The sequence below is a fragment of the Pelecanus crispus genome, chromosome 6 (assembly GCF_030463565.1).
Source record: "Pelecanus crispus isolate bPelCri1 chromosome 6, bPelCri1.pri, whole genome shotgun sequence".
Taxonomy (NCBI): domain Eukaryota; kingdom Metazoa; phylum Chordata; class Aves; order Pelecaniformes; family Pelecanidae; genus Pelecanus; species Pelecanus crispus.
The window spans coordinates 68,699,907-68,722,534 of record NC_134648.1 but is presented as its reverse complement, the minus strand read 5'-3'; the positions used below and the strand labels follow the sequence as shown (position 1 = coordinate 68,722,534).

Genomic DNA, 22,628 nt, shown 5'->3' with positions numbered 1-22,628 from the left:
AACTTTGCTATGTGCAGCTCTGCTCTTAGGATGAAAACTTTGGTGCAGAAGGATCTTGAGGGACTTTTCAAGTAAAAACAACACCTCTGTGCTCTACAAGAGTTGGGGAATCTGGCATCTCCTTCATTAATTTTTTTTGGATCTGGTGTTAAGGGGAGTATGTGTTTAAATAAACATCCCTGAATCTCCCTGCAGTTATCTGCAGGTGTAAGGTGAGGCTGGAGGATGATCTCTGCCACCCTGCGCACCCCTCCGCAGCCTGTTGGAAGGGTGACCAGCAGCCTCCATTGGGTCTCACACCTCTGCTGCCTCAATGTTTGGTGTCAGGGGCTGTGCTGCTGTGCCTGTGACTTTATTCTGCATCACAGCTCCACACTGTGACAGGAACAATGTAAATGCCTACTTTGAGCAGAATTTGGGGCCTCTTCCTTCCCAATAAATTTTGGCTGCATTTAAATCTTGTGGGCGGTAAGGAGAGGGCAGAGTTAAGGGGAAGAAGAGGAAGAGATGGGATTTTTTTAAGCCTCTATTTTTTTTCTAATAGGCAAATTTACATTGCTAAAAGAGTGGCATAAAATGAACTTAACAGGCCAAGGAGAATAGAGGAGACAACCAATTTCTCGATCAGTTAATGTCGACCTTACTACACAGACTCAAAAGCATGCTGCCTTACACCACCGGGGGATCCGACCCATGCTGATGTTCTCAGATCCTTTATCCAGGACTGATTGCTGTGTTTCTCAGCTCATCAGCTGCGTGGCACACAGGAATGTGTACTGGAAGAGACGAATATGCCTATGGTTAGAAAAGGTACTGGAGGACATGCCTTGCTTTTGCCTTCATGTAAAGCTGTTGGCAAGGAGCCTTTTCTTCTTAACACCAAAAGTTATATGTATCTATCTATCTATCTATGTATATCTCACATATATATATAGGTGATGAGTACCTACATGCACAGAAGCGCACATGTGGTCTACACCAGTATAATGTGCATATAAAATGCTTGCATGCACTGCCACAAACTACATCCCTTGGTTTTGTCTGTGAACCGAGCACTTTTTCCAGGTGAATTGGAAGTCCTCCTGTCTGTCTCTCCCAGGCAGGAGAGCAGGGACTGCAGGAGAGTGTTTCTGGAAGGCATAGCCTGTAAGTGGGGTTTTTCTGCACCGTTTGCACTGTGCCTCTCTCTTGCTTGGGTTGATGCTGACATCTGGAGGCAATGCCGTGGCAGTGTGCGTGCAGTTATTTCTACACGGCTTTCTGCTCATCTTCACGGCTGCAATTTGTAAGAAGCACCTTTTGGCTATCCTGCTATACCAGGGTGATTTGACCCTGGGGCATGCCTAATCGTCTGGATATATTTGCTGAAATCCTGTCGCTGATTTGGGTAGCATTTAGCATGTTTGCTCTGTTTCCCTCTTTTAGTGACATCTGCTCGTGACGTGGTCAGTAAACATAAGCCCAAACTGGAATAAAGCAGGTCTGGATACAACACAAGCTGTGATCTGACCAAGTTTAAAAGTCAGGGAAAACTGAATTAGGCTTTCAGATAATGGCAAATGGATTTATTGTCTCAGCTGATGGACATCTGGAGCATTGCTGATGTTCATAAGGGGAGTTCACCTACAATGCAGGCCATCTTACACTGCTGACCCCAAAAATGAGCCGCTATCCATAATCCCATAGGGAAGAGTGCTCTGCCTGTCCTTGTTCTCTGTGCCACCTCTCCTCACCATGCTGTCACCACATAGGATGGATGGTCCTGGTGGTGGAGTGACAACGTTTCTGTAACTCACTTCTCTGGTTTTTGGCATCTGTAAGGTAAGGGAGGTCTTTGGGGTTTTTAGCATGAGGTTGCCATTCTCTGCTTTTGCCCATGAACCATATTAACTGAGAAAACTGCGTGCCAAAGCAAGGCTCTTTACATGGAAATTTCCAGTCACGCTTTTTACTTCCCAGAAGTGTAGCTGAAAGGCACTCTGACCGCTACACCGAAGCCCTACCCACTTTGCTATGGTTTGTAGTTATTTGTTACTACAAATACCAGTATGCACCAGAAATCATACTTCTCCCTTAACATTTGCATCCTAAGAGGATGCTTTCCACCTTTGCTGGTCGGTTTGCCAAGGCAGGCTGAGCCCCCACAGAGGGCTGCAGGATGATGACTGGGAAGTGTTGTTACCAAACTCCAGCCCTACACATCAGCCATGTTTGGGCAAGGAGCCTGGGCAGCTTGTGTTCAGGCTTTTGCTCAGAGGCCTACTGCAAGCAAGGAATAGACTTTTACAACCACTGCTGGGAATTCCTCTTTTTGGTTTCCTCCTGGCAATTTTTAGCCATTTGGCATCACCAAATTGTGCTACCACTGCTGCTATTACACTCAAATTTTAGCACTTTGTAGGCCTTGCTGCTGGGCCATGTTTCTCTAGGAGCTGCCCAAACATTTCTGGGACTGTAGTAAACTGCATCCATTCTTCATCGCATCACCAACCTGAGGGCTGTAAGGAAGAAAGAAATAAGGAAGGAAAGGAAGAAAGGGAAAAGAAATCTATTAAAAAAACATTTATGTACTGGAATTTTATATTGGCAATTGGGAAACTGGCCAATGTTCTGCACAGACGGGCAGATCTCTAATTATTTATATCTACTTTTGGGCAATATACATGCCCTGACCCCAGCATTTCTGTTGCAACAGACTTGCACAGTAGAAATGCTGAATAGCTCCTGCATGTTTTGTGAAGAGGCAGACTGCCTGAATAGGCAGAATTGGTGTCTAGCACCAGTTGGAAGGTGCCTATACTGGGCTTCTTGCATTTTTCTTGTTCTGAGACAGTGTATTATATTTTGAGATGAATGCCTGGACTTTTGAAGTTGAGAATAGACAGATCTCTGCTTGGGTTTCATCCTTGGTTTCTAGTAAATGTCTAAAGTAATTTTAAATTTAAGACCTTAACCTTGTTTTTAAAGCACTCAGTGAGGCATTTAAATGAATGGAACTTGAAATCTGGGGGATTTTCAAAAATATTCTGACTTATGTTCTTTTCTGGTCTTGATGCATGATTTTTCTCCGTGCCTTGCTGTGACAAACAATCATCTTTTACTTTGAGAAGCTGGTTTCACCTTCAGCCACATTTGTTCTTTGAGAATATCAGCATCTTTCTGGCTAATCCCTCTCACAGAAGCCATTAACTTACATTGTAAGTTGTACCTCCCTTCATTTTTCAATGACGCATGCTTGTTATTATTATCGTTCTGCTTATCAGTATATCTCTGTTTCTGGGGATGTATTATTTCATGCTTCGGCATCTCACCACAAAAAGTACAGCTACAGTTTCCAACCACATATATGAGAATAATTGAAAGAGAAATTTGGAAAGTCTTTATTCAGAAGACATGTCTCCTAAATCATGTTGAACCAGTAATTAAATGGATTCAGTAATTGCCCTAACTTTAACTCAGCAAGATGAGCCATTCCAAACCTCTGGTAGAGAATTACCCTAATCAAGTCCAGAACCTCTTGTGATAGGAAATGCTGAATTTTCTAAGCAGATTTGGAGCTGTTTGAGTTCATGTCCTGAAGTGGAGGTGAGGCTGGCTGTGGGGATAAGATCATGGACAAGGTTCTCTGGAGGGCAGCATTTTTGCTTCGCCCCAACTTTTTAGCCCCAGAATATCTAAATATTGACTTCACTAGCATGGAACCAGGAATGTTGCCCCACGCTGGTCCTCAGCCACGTGTGCCAGGGATCCCAGGGATCCTCTTTCCTTACAGTGTGAGAGTTGGTATAAAACCTCACAGGAAATCTTCAAGACCACTTTGAATCCTGCTGGAGTGGTACAAGGGGACTTGGATGACACCAAAATCTGATTTTTTTGTTTCTTTGGGTGAGGTTTAGCCTGGAAAAGAGGAGGCTGAGGGGAGACCTTATCGCTCTCTACAACTACCTGAAAGGAGGTTGTAGTGAGGGGGGTGTTGGTCTCTTCTCCCAAGTAGCTAGCGATAAGACAAGAGGAAATGGGCTTAAGCTGCGCCAGGGGAGGTTTAGACTGGAAATTAGGAAAAATTTCTTTACAGAAAGGGTGGTCAGGCATTGGAACAGGCTGCCCAGAGAGGTGGTGGAGTCACCATCCCTGGAGGCGTTTAAAAAACGGGTAGATGTGGCACTTCGGGATATGGTTTAGTCTGGTCTACCCTTGATTAGTCTAGAGTGGGCTTGGTAGTGTAGGTTAATGGTTGGACTGGATGATCTTAAAGGTCTTTTCCAACCTAGATGATTCTATGATTCTATGATTCTATGAGATTGTGAGGGATGGAGAACAGGCCTTTGGAGAGTGATTAGCTATCTTTGTTAAACAACTTCTGAGCTGGATCCAGTGCCTTTTGGTCATGAGTCAGGCAAGAAAGCACATGTCCAAGTGTGACAGAGTGGAAAATAGCATGTGTGTGGCCCACGTTTAGTAATTTCTGTAAAAAAATTATCCCACTGGCTATATGCTGTTACATTAGCCAAGCTGTTCCACTGCTTTGAGCAGTCTCTCTGCTTCCAGAAAAAACCTAATCTCTCCAAATGAACTGGCTATTAATTGAAGGAGACCTCAAAAGATCCCTAAACAATTCCATATACTAATTAAAGACAGATCAAAGTTCAGTTTCTCCTATTCTCTCTGGAGGTAATTGAATTTCTGAGGGGCTTCTTTCTGAGGGAAAGATAATTCCTCATGGCATTTCCTTGGTTTCAAGTGCAGAAATGCACACTGTTTGCTAGCTGGCAGCAAAGATGTGGGTGATGTATGAGGAGCAGGCCAGACTGAATGCAGGAACATGCTGCTGCCATTTAATCCAATATAATGTATTTCATGATCATACTCCTGGAGTTTTTCAGCAACTGGTTTAATGTATGGGAAAGTATTTGGCTTGCCTTATAAATGTTTCCCATTTGAAAACAAGCTGCAGTGGGAGAGCTGGCAGTTGCACAAGAGGCTGCTCCATGAAAACTAGATTTCCCTGAGCAGCACAGTGGGGCTGGGTCACAGCGAGGGCTTTTGAACAGCTCCCAGGAAAGGCTCCAGGCCGTGCAGATCTGCTGATGGAGAACCCCTCCGCCTGGTCTCCAGAGGATTGCTGCCGCCTCGCTGCTTGGCAGAACAGGGATTTCGGAATGGATTTTATTCCTGTTTTCTGTCCATTGGGCAAGGGGAACGTGCAGAAGAAGAGCCAGAGCCTGGCTTACACTCATGAATTAAAAGTCCTGGGACCATTTTAAATCTCTAGCTGTGGAAGAGAAGCTCTGTTCTAACTTTTCTCTCAATTCAATATTATTTTTCTTAACCTCAGCAATCAGAGAACCACTAGCTGGTTTGAATTTATTAGTAAGCAATACCAGGACACCTGGTCCTGGTTGAGAGAGCACCAGACCAGGTGTTTGCCAAAGGTCTCATGCATGAGCTCAGGCAATACACTTAATTTTCTCCAGGGCGCTTGCTACCTGCACAGAAACAACAGCTCCCCCGTTCAGGGGTGATGCAAGGACAAGATCTGCTGTGGTTGTGTGGCGCTCAGAAGATGATAATGCTGTAAGAGGTTGCTTGCTCCAGCCCTGGAGAGATTTGTTGCTGTGCCGAAGCACTTCTGGAGACAGCTTTATTGTTCAGCATAAGCATGAGGAACAATATCGCATCCAAAACATTCCTCTCCCACCCTGGCTTGCAGCTTTCCTGGGCTTTTCCCTTGTCTTTCCCAGCAGAGAGGACCACACACCCTTTGGTACTGGTTCTTTCTTCCATGTATCTGCAGCTTCTATCTCCACCACTTCTGCTGCATGAGGCACTGCCTGCCCTCGAGGCTGCCACAGCTGCACCCAAAGCCTGCATCCAAACCTGACATTTTGCAGACTTTTTCTGGACCAATCCCTTTCCCTGTGGGACAGAGGGTTTGAATGTGGGCCTCGGTCCTGCAGCAGACATTATGCAGGTGAAGCTAGTGCATGGGGCACACGGTGGGAGCATACCCCATCGTCACTACAGTGCGTGCTGCCAGTGAGCATCCTTTGCACCATGGTTTACTGATAGAAAGCTGTTGCATCCCCAGCTGACCTTCACAAAGCTGTTTGGGCATGGGTACAAGACAGGATCACTGGCTGGACCAGCTTGGGGTGCCCATCTCCATCTTTTTCTTGAGAATAAGGCAAGTTTTAGACCTTAGCAAGCTTGTAAGAACTGCGTAAAAATACAAGGATGGCCTTCTGAATCCTCTGGTTCACACTGACAAAGCTGCTGTCCTGGGACTTGCACTGGCCAGGGCTGTACCACCTACATCAGCTGAATTGCACAGTAGGAAGTACAGTAAAACTGCCTGAACTTGGCAGAAATGTGAAGGGAAGGGGTCTGCTGCACGCAGCCACAAGAGGGCATGAAAAGCAAAGCTGAGACCCTTCTTCAAAAGGCCTTCCTGCAGGCATGAAGATTTATGAATGGCTTGCCTTCTTTCTCAGGGCAGTTATCTGAAATTCTCCTGATAGCTTTTAAGTTTTTTATACTTGTGGATGTGTTTTCTCTGTTCCCAGACTGGCATCTACAGCTGAAGGAACACCTCAATTCTTGGTGCCTGAAGGAGGACGGCCCCATGACGACCGTTTTGGCTCATGTCTCCCGCATCCCCTGGCCCTGGGTGAGTTGTTCAGTCCCTCTGTGCCTTGTCTGGAGGGGCACAGACTTACCCGGGCAGCATGGTGAGAGGGGATGAATTAAAAGGTGAATTGCCTGCACCCTATGGCATTAGCTGCACAGGGCAGACTGACTTTTGGAAACAGGAAGTGTTTGGTTTTCATGGCTCGTTGTTAAACACCCACCAGTGTGAAGGACAGAGAATTTGTCCTATTCTGCTCAAAGAGCCGCTGCCTGGCTCTGTGCTTGCTGTTTACAGTCAAAGTTCATGGACCATCTCTCTTGCCCTTCCTGAGATGTCTAAACAAGCATCCTCGTTTGCACTGTGTTGCAATGGGACATCACCAGCTTGTTTCAGGGCTGGACTGTGTTATTTGTCATGATAGGGAGCAAGTGTGACAGTGGGAACAAGTTGAAGAAAACCCTTCACAGGTGTGTTGACTTCAAGATGCTCCTTGGAGGCTCTTTCTCCCCAGCAATAGAGACAGCAAATAGACATGTGTTGTGCTGGCTCAGAGGCCCTGCCTGCCACCTTGGGAGGACAACATTTGATGCTGGGGGGGCATCAAACACCAGGAACTTACCTGGAAGGAACTATGAGAGGCTGTGCAAAATGGCCATTTCACCCCAATGCAGGGCCACCTCTCCCTAAACCAGCCCTGACAGTACCTCTATTAGGTTGGGGATGGGGTTAATGGTCCTTGTAGGAAGGGCTGGGAAAAGACAGAAGAGAAAAAATGATGCCTGAAAAATAATAAAGTGAGTCAATGCTTGGTAAGAGGGGAACACAGAGAGGTGAAGACATCACTGCCTGGGAGCATCCAGCTGCTTTCTCTGCCTGGCTATGGTGTCACCTTGTGATAGCAACAGGGTCATGGCTTGCCCCAGGACAACTGTCCTATGATACCCCTGCCATCTTGCCCTGATTTTGGTCAGTTCTTTTTCCTGCTGCCTCAGAAAGGTTTCCTGAGAGTGAGACATATTAGGTGAGAAGTCAGCCTTGAGGGCAACAATGGAAAATAATTTGGGGCGGGAAAGAAAGTACATATTTGGTCAGGTCTACATGCCAGTTCTTGAACCAGCAGAGCTGTTTTGGCAAGAAGTGTGGTTTTGTTTGACTGAAATAGTTATGAATTCAACTTCAAGGCTGATTGCATCTTTATGACCTAAAATTGCTTTATAGCTGTAATTTATTCCCCCTTTCATACAGGAATAGCTCTGGCAAGGGCTGGTCTTGCTGTAACTAACACCCGTAGGGTGAGCTGAGAACAATTATTCACTCTGACAAAATAGGAACTTGAGGTTATCACGAAAACCTGTCAAGCGACACATTCAGCACCGTCAAAGGGAGGCACTTTGTGTACTGAACTACAGACTGCTTTAGGTGGGTCCTGTGGGCGCTGATGTGAGTTCAGCATTTGGGCAAGTTCATGGACTTTGAAGTGCAGAGACCCCACCTCTTGTTTGGGCAGCCTTTGAACCACCAAATACTGGAAGAGGGATTGCACCCCTGCGCAGGAGCATGGCAGAGCTGCCTCATTCCTACGCTATTTGGAGGCAGATGCTAGTAGGCATGGTCAGAGATAGGATATTGGACTAGACTGACTTTTCATGTAACCATATACACCCATGGGACTTTCCATCCCCATGACTGTGTCTACCACAGCTGCTTTGCCAGGGTAGGATTTTCATGCACTCTTGACACACACAGGGCACCTGACGTGTAGATCAAGCCTTTAAAGGCCAGGGTCTTCACCCAGGGATGGCCTGCATGCCAGGTGGTACCTCTGAAACACCGTGCCCAGATTTGACATCCTTTTAACTGGTTGAAGGTAAGGCTGCACTGTTTAGACAACACTTGTACTTGGAAAGCTACCTTAGCACAGAACAACAGAATCTTTTCTAAATTACTTTATAGCTCCTATGGAATACAAACATGGCAGCACAGCTCCGATGCTGTGAGGACTCCTCCATTCAAACCAGTTTCCATTCTTATAAAATGTTCATAGAATAAAATCATTATAAAAATTGAATTAAAGGCATGGCTTCATATGGTCTTTATAAACACCATCAGAAAGGTTTTTCGAAGTCACAGGGATAAAAGGTAAAATTGTCTTTATTCATCTTAGTATAAAAGAGGAAGAGGTAGAATTAGTAATTTCGAACACACTAACCTTTTTCTAACCCTGTCCATTAGATGCTTCTAATGTCTCTGAACTGAGCCCAGGTCTTGTCCTTTAAACAAGTCTTTCAGATCATAATAGCTTATTCAATATGACGGCTCAAATCAGGCATCTATTAAGTTATATACCCTTATTTCTTCTTCCAAAGGTGCTATGCAATGCCTCAGAAAAGCTTGTGCATGTCAGTTCCTGGAAGAGACATGATTTCTTGCAAGTAGCAAAATCCAAATAGAATCAGCGAGCTCTACCATGCCCCTCCTCTGCATTTTTGTGGAAGGACATTAAAAACGCCTTGTAAAGTGCACTTCTCAGGTTGTTAGCACAACCTAGCTGCAAATTGAGGAGCAAACTTCTTACCATTAATATTCAGGCTTTGTGTAACCATAAGTCTTGAGTTCTGAAAAGACATATCTCAGCAAAAGGCAGGAGAAATTTTATTTCCATGGGAATTTCTTTAGAATAATTCACTAGCAACTCTCCAATGAAGAATTCAATTTTCATATGTTACGGCAATAGTTTTGCTCTAAGACAAAAAATTTTTTTCATTTTTTTGTGTGTTCAGAATCTGCTGCTAATGACTCCATTTTCTGTGCATCCCCTCCAGCACGTGGTGGTAGTAGTTCTTCTTCTAGAATAAATTCAGCAGGCCAGCATCTTCTTTGTTGGCTTGCTTCATTGTCCTTACTCACCTTTCCAATTTGATGGAGATCCTTGACAATTATTTTTTCAGTATCTTCTAGTACTGTTGTCAATAAATTAAATAGGAGAGCAATCCAGGCAAGGCCGAAAAGAATCCAAATGGCCACCAGAGTTCGGTAGTAGGAAAAGTAATTCCTGCCAGGCTGTTTACCTGCAGATAAGGGGAGAGAAAGAAGAAGAAAATTAACAAGTTAAAACTACTTTGCCTGTGTAAAGTGGGTGAGCCTAATGGATTCATCAATGTATTTTATGTTGAGTACTTTAAGGTGACTTTTTCATTGTAGTGGGTCTCACCTCCCCAGCATTAGTTTAAGGCTGGGCTAGTCTCTTGTTGCAATGAACTGACATATGCTAGCACAAACATGCTGGCCTGTCAAAAAGATATACTGGGCTTGAGGTGAATTAGGAGCAGAGCAGGATATTTTTTTTCCCCTTATAGCATACCAAACCCAATTCAACCTCTGCATCTACAAGTAAATGCAATGATGTCGGAAGTAGCATAAAATTGTATTGTATTATCTTGAAAATATTCCTAAACTCCCAAAGCACAAAAAGCAGAGCATAGTGGGCCACTATAACCACACAATTATTACTACCTAGGTTATTGCAATTCTGTGCATTTCTATAAAGTGTGATTATAGCCTAATAAATATTTGCTTTAAATTATAGGTACCCTTGATCATACAAAGAGTAGTTGCAATTCCTACTTTACTTTTGAACATCTTCAGGAGCTTCCTCCATTAAAAAACTAGGTGACTGATGAGAACTCGCTGGCACATGCTAAGAACACAACTTTCTGTGCTGGAAACCAGTGGACTGAAGCTTATTTCATGCAGTCCAAACCTCTTAGCATCAGTCAGTATCGCACACCCGCTTTTCTGCATGGGTCATTTTGTTTGTTTCTTCAGATGTCAGCAATCCACTACCAACATATAGAGAGCATTTGCTTGTACTGCACTTAGTCCCGCACAATGTTATCATCATGATACTGCTGATATGGCCCTGGCATCTGCAGGAAAACTTGGTAATATTGCTTATTAAGTGCTATAAGTCACTGTCAAGGGAGACTCCACATAGTAGATAACACAGCAATGTGCATGGACAGGGATATCACCACAAACCTGGTGGATCATTTCCCATTGTGAAGCTGCCCAGAATGAGCCAGAATGCTGGCACCTCTTTTCAAGTCCTGCAGTGCCCTGTACTGCATAGATCAATGTGCAGGATTTTTGTACATTATCATGGAAGAGCTCTGGAAATGGGGTAGGAGTGGGTTGGTTTGTCCTCATGGATAGATATCTAACCGCTGTTTCTTTTTCTTCTGCTGGGGCTGAGTTAGCAGAGGGGATGCCAGCCTTGCTACAAAGCGTCTCCTTCTGTGCTCTTATCTGAAGTTCATGATGTGGGGTTAGCAAAGCAACTAGTAATATCTTTGTCATGTTAACTCAAAACTGGACTTCTGCAGGGCATAAATTCTGTTTACAGCCCAAGGGGAGTTTCACCCTAGAAGTATCACCTGTGTGTATATGTATTACAAACAGTTAAATCCAGACTCTGCCATCTTCCTAGGATGTCTCCTTATCCAAAACAGGCTTTATCTCATGCTTGAAGTACAACAGCTACAGAACAGTTTTGAATTACTAAAATGCAAATAAACTCAAACTGTTCTGTTGCACTTGGCCAGCACAAATCCATTTGTCATCTGTAATCAATTCTAAATGCACAATACTCAGAGCAGTCATTGATTCTGCTTGTTTCATTGTGAAGGTGTAAGGCATTAAACTTATCATTTTATCACCATTGTTTAAGGCCCATTGAGATAAATACTGCAGGGAAAAATATTTCAGCTCCAGTTAAGTCATCCTAATGAAGATGAAATTACAGAACCAGGAATACTATCTAATTGTTATTTTTTAACTGTATTTATAAAATAATATGGCTGCAGAGGAGAAAAGTGCTATGGAGGTAGTGGTTTTCAGGCTGTGACTTGCTGTAGTTATTGTAAAACACACTAGTAATTTGGACAAAGGAAGAGAATGCACCAGTTTGATGTCCACTTTTTCTCCTGCATGGCACCAGCCACTCTCCACCTTGCTATATTCCACATCACTGAAGTTCGAGGTGCTCAGTATCACACAGGCCAGGGTTATCAGCCCTACAGATGGTTAGGAAAGAAATGCCTGTGCCCTGTTGTCCTCCACTGCAGTGACAAAGATTGGCCTCAGCTGGAGAAAACAGTGAGCAAAGAGGCCACTGTTGTGTCATACAGATCCCTTGCTGATGCCTGAGATCTTTGTTGTGTTCATGGCAACACTGCTTAACCACTGTTGGAGACAAAGAATCTTTCTCTGGATTACATGGAAAGTGGAATTTCAGGGGACACTGGTTTCCTGTGCTTCGTAGCAAGAGGGAGCAGCTAGCTGGCTGGGATCACTTGGTGAAATGTGGCCTAATCAACTCATTGCCATTGCATGAATTAACCATCAGCTAGGCTACAAGATCATTGCAATCACTAAACTAATGCAAACAAGCAAGATGGCAACTAGATTGTCAAAGCACTACCCAGCAGACTCAGAGACATTAAGGTCAGCAGGGAACATCAGACAGTGTCTGGAAAAGCATGTGGGCTCCCTCTGCCAAAGTCCTCAGCCTGATGTAAGAAATCTTTCAAACACACAGCAAGGCTGCCAGCCAGTCTCCAAGGCCCCTCTTGCATGTCTGCAAGGCTTGAGAGCCTAGGGTTTGTTGTGTGGTGGATATCCATCCATCAGAAAGGGATGTCAGGCTTCCAGATTCTCCAGAGGGGCAGCACTGTTGCTCAAGTATTAGCTTCAGAGCTTCCTTATATCCGCACTTGAAGAGAAGTTCAGGCTGGCAAGACACTGACAGGACAGGTTGTTGTAGAGAAATCTTTGATTCTTCATGGAGTCCAAGTGTTTGATTGCTTCTTCTGTGGACACTGATTTGGCTCCTGGTGATCATTTTGGAGTTCCTCTTGTAGCTTATTTCATGGAGAGTGTATTTTGGTCAGCAGATGCACGGAAGTGTTCTGAGAAGCACTCCAGCATGCTGGAGTGTAGCTTAAACAGTTTGTCTTCAAGGGAAATCCTAAGCTCTTGCTTGTGAAGACAGTCTCCAGTGATGCATAGGAGACTAAAGAAGGCCACTTTTGCAGTGGTATATTTGCTTAAGCCCCACTTCTCATAGACTGAGCAGATTTCCCCACTTTCCCATGACTAGGATTTTCACCTCTCAGTCTGTTGTGTAAAATCATGTCTTCTGAAACATGACCATTTATTTCTTTACTCTACACTTCGAAGCATAAGTCTTAGATGGCTAAAGCAGGGATATGTGCCGTTTTTGTGTGACTGTGGAAAACTGTTCCCTCTTGGTATATGCAAATTCCTAGGCTCCTTGAATTCTCCCCCTACACTTCCCCTTCCCTCCCCCAAATACTTGGCTTCTTTGCACCCCAAAGCACTACATTTCATTATATTTAGACAATTTTGTGCTTTTGTCAGCATGTGCAATCCCAGAGAAATGAGTATTTCCCCCGGAACTGTACAAGACAAAGACTAGTCAAAGACTCAGACAGATTTGTCTCTACAGTACATTGGTGGCCTGTGCAGTCAACCCATGGTAATTACAGTCATAATCCTGGCACTTTGCTGTGTCTCCTCTCTGAAATCCATCTTACCTACTACATAATCTCCAAAGCCAATGGTGCTGAGGGTGATAAATGCAAAGTAAATTCCTTCACTGTAGGACCAGCCCTCTGTTATATGGAAGAAGAGTGATGGCAAGCACAGAAAAAATAGGATCCCCGTTGCCAGGAAGAACAAAAGGGTCAGAAATTTGATCTTCTTCTGGAAAAAAAAAGAAACCAATTCAATTATAATAATGATTTGACACACTGGCAGGCCATTTATAATGGTGGCTGTTCAAAATGTGTGGCTATCTGGGAATACCTACTAGGACCACAGGAACTGAAGGATTTGTACTGAGTGCTCTTCCTCTGAAAGTACCCTAGCTTTGCTCTGAAGCAGGGGGAAGCCATGTATTATGGGTGTGGCATGTCCACAGTAGCCCTGGGAGATACAGTCTTTTATCTGATTGCGTCAACCTCCAGTGACAGTGAGTATAGGAGGAACTACTATCTAATGACTTTTACAGGAGTCAGACTATTTCCACTTTTCACCAGAAAACTTCACCTTTAGGTTTTGGGTATTCAGGTGTGGCACCTAAAGAATGTTCAGGTCTGCCTGGGAAAATAGACTTTTTAAAAAAATATTTACACCATTTCTGAGAGTACTGTCTCCAAGAGTCTTGGTTATTGGCTTTATTTCTGATTGCATCCATGCCACAAGTTGGCTCCTACCCAGTGGATACCTTACTACAAGATGACCTTAAACAAATGAGCTCCTGACGAAGAAGTGCCTGGGCAATGACTTTTGAACCATCCTACTTCCCAGCCATCATGAAGAAGCCTTGACTGGAGAAAAAGACTTGTTATGTATTAAGATTTATCAGCCAGACACACATATAGTTTATGTATAGAATTTTATAAGTCCAGATTGTCTGGAAATTAATGGCAAATGTTGGATAATTTTTCATGTCTTTGTGCATTGTGCATGCACTTGAGTCTATATCTGATCAAGACTTATGTTCTGTTGAAGTTTGCTGGACATGGGGAGAAATTCAGCAATTTGAACAGGGTTGTCTGTAGCATTCATACCTTGTCCTGAAAAAGAATTATGGTAGGAGACACAGAAAAGCTATTCTCACTTCCTCAGTAGTGGTGAGAGAAGGGGAGGAGCTGCAAACAGCTTGGGGCATAACCAGGCAAGACACATCCTGTCTCCAGCCCTTTACAGGTGCCGCCTCACCTTTCAGCAAGTGGGCTCAAATGGACAACTGCAGCCTGATGTTTCCTTTCTGTCAAAGTCAAGGGAGGAGAGGGATTAAAGGACTGCATAATGAATAAGGAGGGGTGACACACTAGGCATTGAGTCGATACCCACTGAAACCCTTACAGCTCACCTCCTTTTTACAGCTTTTTATAGCTCACCTGCTTTTTGCTGCCTCGAGATGCTTAATCATCTCTCTCTTTACTGGTTATAAAGGGAGACAGGTACTTCCCTAGAGTGTTAGCTCCTGAGATAAGTGTCTAGGGAAGTGGGATGAGGCACCCACTCTCTCCATTGATTGCTGAAGGGGGCTGGATGTCTGCCATTAAGATGGGTAGACAAAAATGCATCCCTCTCTCTGAATATCTCCTCTATGGTTACCTTGTTTGTTTAGCTCTGCAAGTGAAGAATGTCTCTTTCTCTCTCCTAACAAAACGTCTAACACAACATGAGAACAAATATAATAGAGGATAACACCAGCATATATCTTGAGAAAAAAACTAGAAATGAGCATATAACTGTGCCTGAGTAGTAAAACCAATTACCTTTCTCATTCCTTTCTCGTACAGGAATTTCCCCAGCTTTTTACACAGCAGTGAGAGCATCTTACCGACACGGTGCAGAAAAACAATATTCAGAGGGATTCCAAACAGAGCAAAAAAGACACAGAAGATCTGGCCCCCAGCAGTTTTAGGATGCAGCGTGCCATAACCTGTGAAAAAAGATGGGTCAGAGGATATATTCCAGAGAACTGGAGCAGTCCATGGTCACATTCACACCTACCCCAGCCTGGCCTGCCTTTGACCCCCAAAAATGTGGCTAGCACTTCTCAGTCCATATGCACTCTTTTTTTCACTGAAAAAGGCAGTAAGCAGATGAAGTGATTCACCCTGTATGTTTTGGGGGATGCAGAGGGCACTGTGTGCTCCCAGCCCAACCTTAGTGGGAATGAAAGCACAGTCTAAAAGCAGTTATGGAAAACATGCTCTGTCCTGTGACAAATACATGGAAAGACAGAAAACAGAAGTCTGGGGACCTGGAAGACATCAAAGCTGGAGTCCCAGGCTGTTTGCCATGTCAGAGTCACATATAGCAATCTCTAGCTTCTTGTCAATCTGCCTGTGGGGACGTGACCTCCCTGGCTAAATGCCAGTAAGTTGGTATGTCCAGATACTGGCTCCAGTCCTGGAGGCAGTGCAGGGTGCATTAAAATAGATGGTGCTAATTAGTCCAGGCCTTACTGGTGGCTGATTTATTCATGCCAGAGAGATATTTCTCTTAAAGTCCTACTAAAAGAGGATTTATTTAAGTAGTGGAACAACAGCTACAGAACTCCAAACATGTCCTTTAATGGACTGGAGACTTTGTTCCTCTTAGAACCCATGAGGTACATCCCTCAGTGCAAGAGTCCTGTACTTTGTGTATGTCCTTACTCTACCAGTGACCCTGAGAAAAGGCACTTTCCCAAGCACAGTTCATCTCAAGGCATCCATTACTCGGAAAATACAATGTATTCTTTGGGGGGAAAGACAAATAAAACAACTGAGTGATTTATTGGCTACTAGGCCCCCAAATGCTTGATCTGTCTTGTGATCCCTGTTGCAGAAGTATGACATTTTCATGAAAAAACCTGGTGAAGATGACTGGAAGTACCTGATGTACCTTCACAACAGACCTCTGTGGCGAAGGTGCAGAGAAACAGGCGACTTGCACTTTTCCTGGGACAGCCTGTCTGCCTCACTAGGGAAATAAATTTGATGGGAAACAATTGATTTGTTTGGCAGAGAAATGCTGTAATGAAAAAATAGAATAATACAGGTGGTGGCAAGGAATGGATTGGCTAGTAGCAGGGTGCTGACAAACTGGGGAAGCTTTATCGATATGTGAATGTTGTTGTAACCATGGAATATTTGTCATTGATGTGATGGGTCAGAAGCCATTCTTTCTTCTACAGCAGGAGGTCCCCACATGGGTTCATGCAATACCTACGCACCTGCCATGATGCTGGGACACCACTGGGGCCCTTGTGAAAGGTCACACTCACAGATCAGTGGAGAAGCTGTACTGGGGGTGTAGTGGGAGTGAGGATTCAGCTTCACTCGGCAAAACATAGATTTGACTTTCACTGCATGAGAGTGTGAAGCAGGAGCCAACAGTGTGGATTTTATGCTTAAATTTGACAGGCCTGTACTTCTTGGGATGCATATTTGAGACAAAGGGAGAGGCAGGTAGGAGCAGGCAGCCCCTGAAAAGGTCAGAACAGCTTGAAGCAGCAGTGTAAAAGTCTCATCATTTGCCTTGCCCCCTTCCCATTTTTTTCCTCCTGGCATATTACTAATTCAATATGTGCACTAACAGCTCAGCACAGGTTATTGAGACAGTGTCCATGCCCCAGCAGAGTTCACTTCTTTCCTACTATTCTTTTATGCTTTCCAGCACTCTCGGATTTAAAGCCTATTTGACCCTAGAATAAAGACCAGGAAAGTGAAGTTTATCTCCCACCCACAACTGGCAGCAGAGCGAACATTTTAACAGATGGCTTGAAAAGAAGGAACGAGTGGGAAATAATATGAAAGGCCATTGGTATTTCACAAGCCAAAATAATGCATGAAGAGCTGTGCAGTGATGAGGTCTCAGGACCAAGAAATGCTGCTTACCATCCATGACAATGAAGGGCTGGAGTTTTTATCCTTGAAAGTATTATCCATTCAGGTCCTAATAACCAGGCATAATAAGCATCACACACACACACAAACACACATACATGGAAAGCATTAGACCTACCTATTGTGGAGACAACCGTGCCTGCAAAGAAGAAGGAGTTACTGAAATCCCAGTTGCTGTCTTCAGTCTGTGATTTATTTCCAACAGGGTATACACCATTCTGAATGGCTTCAGTCAGGTTCTGGGAGGGAAAGCAAAGTTAGGTATTAACATGGCTGCTTCTCTCACATGCTTGCTGCAAGAATACTAAAGATTTAGCCAACTGCTGCTCCTTTCCTGTGAATACCACTCACCTGTCCTCAGCGATACTCTGATGCTATTCACACCTTTACCTCTAAGGCTGGGTAGCACCCAGCTGGTGTTTTTCAGTATTAATCTTTCACCCTGTTTATGACGACTGCTCTAGTGAGTGTTAGGAGAACTTGTTTCTTTTAGCATGATCAAGGATCTCAATTCTTTTAGGCTAAGTGCTTTGCAAAAAATGGTCCTATAGGTGACTAGGCCATGGCAGAGCAATACAGCCCAGTGGCTTAAGTGATGGGGTGGCTGGTTGCTGGTTTTGAGTTTGCCCTTGAGACAGCAGTGGTGGATCCAGGATCATATATTCACCTGTATGCAGGCGCACTGAGCAGTGACTCTGATCCCTCCCAGGAGGGCATCAGTGGGTTATAGCAGGGTACACATGACATACACAGACAATTTCATTTTAAGGCTATATTCTGATTAGTGTCACAAATTTAAGTTCAGAGGAAGTCCATTGATTTGCAAAGCATTACTCTTGGTGTGACCATTAGCAGAATTCAGCCTAACATATACACTCTTCTCCAAACTGCAAGCATGAACACACATGCACAATATTTACAGTGTGGCCTGTGAGATGAGGGTAGATGAATGTCTGTCAAAGATGGTTTGGGCTGAGATTGCTCTGACAACAGGGGGTTTGACTATATGTTTCTTCCAAGCCTCTCCAGCCCTATCATCTATCATGTTATGCATTTTCAGACTCTTCCCTTCTTCCCTGGTTTTAATTCTAAGTGCTGGTTTTTTTTTTTTTTTTAAAGTTAAAAAAAATAAAATTAAAAAATCCCAAACAGTATCCAGCTGTCCCTACCTTTAGCAAACAGAGAACATTGGACTGGACATCTGAAAGGCAGGCTGGTTTATGAAGAAGCAGCCTAGATAAAATCCAGGACTGAGCCCTGCCAGAGGCAAGACACAAGCTGGAATAAACTGCACCAGGAAAGTCTCTCCCCCCCACTGCTTCCTCCCTCACTATCTTTTTTGCTTATGTCCCAGAAAGTCAAGGCTAACAGAAATCATTGCACAGCCCTTGCACAAAGATTTCATTGTCTTGAAAAGATCCTTCTTTTTTTCTCCTCCTTACCCACAAAAAAAAAAAAAAAATTCCAAGGTGAAGAGGGTGTATGCATATGTGAACTGGAGGCTGGATCACTGCTTCTGTTATTAGAATCATAGAATCATAGAATCGTTTAGGTTGGAAAAGACCTTTAAGATTATCAAGTTCAACCATTAACCTAACACTACCAAGTCCACCACTAAACCAGTTAAGGGTAGAGTAGCAACTTCATGTTTCCTGGCTTGGTGGCTGGATTGTTTATAACGAAATTAAAAACTAGAAATCATTAAGATTGGAAAGGACCTCTAAGATCATCAGTCCAATCATCAACCCAACACCCCCATGCCCACTAAACCATGTCCCAGAGTGCCACATCTACCAGTTTTTTGAACACTTCCATGGATGGTGACTCCACCACCTCTCTGGGCAGTCTGTTCCAATGCTTGACTACCCTTTCTGTGAAGAAATTTTTCCTATTATCCAATCTAAATCTCCCCTGGCGCAGCTTGAGGCCATTTCCTCTCATCCTATCACTAGCTACTTGGGAGAAGAGACCAACACCCCCCTCACTACAACCTCCTTTCAGGTAGTTGTAGAGAGCGATAAGGTCTCCTCTAGAAATAGCAGTTCTTCCCCTTTCCTTATCCTGCGAACTGGCCCATTAAGAGCTCCATTAGTTTCCCATGAGGAAATGCTTACAGCAAGGCTATCTGCATTCCCCATTTTCTTCTGTACTGTACCAGATAGAGCTAGGAAATACCAAAGGTGAAGAGATAACTGTCCTCATTCTCAGCTTCCTATGCCATGATGAGAAACCTTTCCCTTTGCCAGGCTACCTGTTTCACTTCTGCAGCATCTTCAGAAAGTAAACCCTGACTATGCCACCCTCCTTGTAGTGATTTGGGCTGTGGTTTGGTTTTTTTTTTTTCCCAACAGATTATTTCAGACTTTGCCATATTGTTCCTTTGTGCTCTGTGACACTGTTGTAAGTGGCAACCATGCCCATTCATTTCAGACAGCCTCATTTTTCCTGCCATGCCACACATTACAGATGAGCACAGCCCCACCGAAAGCCAAATCAACAGGAGGAAAGACCCCAAAGAATCAGGACATCGTGGCATGGGGACTTTTAATAGCTTACACACAAGGTTTTGTCAAGCTACACAAGCTGTATTTACCATCAGTGTGACTTGCCTGCTCAGACCGGAGAGTGGGCTTGCTAAAATCATCCAAATGATCACATCAGTAGGAACGCAGTGAAAGTTACCTGTGTAGTAAGGCTGAGTAGGAAACAACATCTGATGGGGAAACAGGAGGGAGAAAGGGCTTCTGCAGGGCTGGCACTTACCTTCATAAACTGCTCCATCTCTGCCACTGTGAGGTGGCTGAAGTTCTGCAGAAAAGCCTCCTTCATCTGGGCAGCTGCTATTTTCTCCTGCTTCTCAGCAGTCCTCTCCAGTGCCTGGAACACAGCTGCACCCACTATCAGGTAGACAAAGTAGCCAGCCACCAGCAAACCTGTCTGCAGCTTGCCACTGCACATGGCCTTTGGTGGGACACGGCAAGGGATGGGGAGTGGAAGGTGGCAATTGGTAAATCCTTCACGCTCCTGGGAAGCCTCCCCCAGCAGGAAGAGCCCTCCCTGATCCGATTTCTGCTGGGATCCTGTGCTGACAGGGACAGCGAGCTGTAAAATACATTCATGGGGAAGTTGGGGAAAAAAAAAAAAAACAAACCAAACCCACCCCCACCAAAAAAACTTTCCACTCTCTGGGCTGCATGTTTTTTAGGGATTTCCTCTTGTCTGTGAAACTCTGCCTTGCTGAGTTCTCAGGAAAAGAGGGTCAGGATGCGAGGAGCTGGCAGGTGGCCATCTCCTACTCAAGAGGCTCTGGGGACAGGCAAGGATAGCCTGCAAAGGGCCCACAGGGGAACTTGCTTGGAAAAACATTATTTTCCCTCCTCTGCCTCCTACTAACTCCAAGAACTGGACTCCAAGGCAAGTCCCAATGACTCCAGAAGCCACTTGCCCTGTGTTTAGCAGCAGATTCAGGGAAATGCAGCTGGGCTCCTGTCCTGGGCTTCACGTCTCTGCTTGCAGTGCAGGGCACGGTCATGCACTCCTGCACAGCCACAACATCTTGCAGCAAAACCTTGGACATAGAGGCAGACGGTTGCAGGTTGCATATGTGCCAGGCCTGGACAGGTTCTTCTACCAACAATTCCTATGTAGTGTATTGAAGAGAGATCATTACAGGGTCGCTGAGTGTGCAATTAGATGGATGAAAAACTGGTTATGCCATCAGATTCTTAGAATCATAGAATCATTTAGGTTGGAAAGGGCGCTTAAGGTCATTAAGTCCATCCATTAACTTAGCACTGCCAAGTCCACCACTAAACCATGTCTCTAGGCACCACATCTACATGTCTTTTAAATACCCCCAGGGACGGTGACTCAACCACTTCCCTTGGCAGCCTGTTCCAATGCTTCATAACCCTGTTGGTGAAGAAATTTTTCCTAATATCCAATCTAAACCTCCCCTGATGCAACTTCAGGCCATTTCCTCTCATCCTATCACTTGTAACTTGGGAGAAGAGACCAGCACTCACCTCATTACAACCTCCTTTCAGGTAGCTGTAGAGACCCATAAGGTCTCCCCTCAGCCTCCAGCACCCCAACATCTTTTCTGTAGTGAGGGGCCCAAAACTGAACACACTATTGGAGGTGCGGCCTCACCAGTGCCGAGTGCAGGGGGATGATCACTTCCCTAGCCCTGCTGGCCACACTATTTCTGACACAAGCCAGGATGCTGTTGGCCTTCTTGGCCACCTGGGCACACTGCTGGCTGTTGACCAACACCCCCAGGTCCTTTTCCGCTGGGCAGCTTTCCAGCCACTCTCCCCCAGGCCTGTAGCTTGCATGGGTTTTTGTGACTCAGGTGCAGGACCCAGCACTGGGCCTTGTTGAATCTCATACAATAGATCCAGCCTGTTGACATCCCTCTGTAGAGCCTTTCTACCCTCAAGCAGATCCCAACACTCCCGTCCAACTTGGTGTTGTCTGCAAAGTTACAGAGGGTGCACTTGATCCTCTCATCCAGATCATTGATAAAAATATTAAAGATATTCAGAGGTTAATGGTTAATGGGTTGTACTTTGCCTAGTGTAGTGGAGTACCACAGGGGTCTGTCCTGAGGTCTATCCTGTTGTCCTGTTAAACATCTTTATCAGTGACCTGGAGGAGGTGATAGAATGCGTCCTTATCAAGTCTGCAGGTAACAGAAACCTGAGAGGACCAGGCAATATGCTTGCAGGCAGGGCTGTCACCTACTAAGGCTGGAGGAATGGGCCGACATGAACTTTATGAAACTCAACAAGGACCAATGCAAAGTCAGGCTGCTGGGAAAGTGGAATGTCTTACAAGGATACAGGCTGAGGACTGACTAACTGGGGGTCAGCTCTGGTGAAAAGAACCCAAGGGTCCAAGTGGTTGCGTGATTTCCATCCTTGGAGATTTTCTAACACCCAGCTGGATAAAACCCTGAGCAACCTGGTCTGACCTCAGAGCTGATGTTGCTTTGAGCAGGAGGTTTGACTAGAAACCTCCTGAGGTCTCTTCCCACCTGAGTTACCCGGTGATGTCATGAAAGACTTCATTGAATTATAGAGAAGTTCCATTGGAATCAGTACACAGATGTTTGCTGGGGCACAGAAAACCGATCCAGGCAAAATCCCCAGGCATGTCATCCTGTACACCCTTTAGGATCAAACCTGTAGGTTTTGAGAGTCTTTTCACATTTTTAGGGCATACCAAGGGGTTGTCACAGTGTTGTCATCTGACATGATGTACTGGGCCTGGCTGCGACAGTTAATTTTCTTCATAGCAGTTCATACACTGCTGTGGTTTAGATTTTTGACCAAAATGGTACTGATAACACATTAATGTCCTAGCTTTTGCTGAAGTGTTTGCACAGCATCAAGGCTTTCTCTGTTTCTCACTCTGTCCCCCTAGTGAATAGATTGGGGGGTGCGCAGTACATTGGGAAGGAACACAACCAGGCAGACATCTGAACTAACTGAAGAGATATTCCATAC

The 22,628-nt window shown here is 44.6% G+C and overlaps 1 protein-coding gene across 1 annotated transcript; it reads right to left on the bottom strand.

The window, feature by feature from the left end:
* Positions 1-9,388: 9,388 nt before the first annotated feature.
* LOC104035164 (potassium channel, subfamily K, member 16) lies at positions 9,389-20,233 on the bottom strand. The gene is given in 7 exon segments (XM_009488377.2): positions 9,389-9,696; positions 13,243-13,411; positions 14,998-15,164; positions 17,237-17,357; positions 19,882-20,112; positions 20,115-20,161; positions 20,164-20,233. Coding segments are annotated over 7 exon segments (1,113 nt in total).
* Between the last annotated feature and the right edge of the window lie 2,395 nt (positions 20,234-22,628).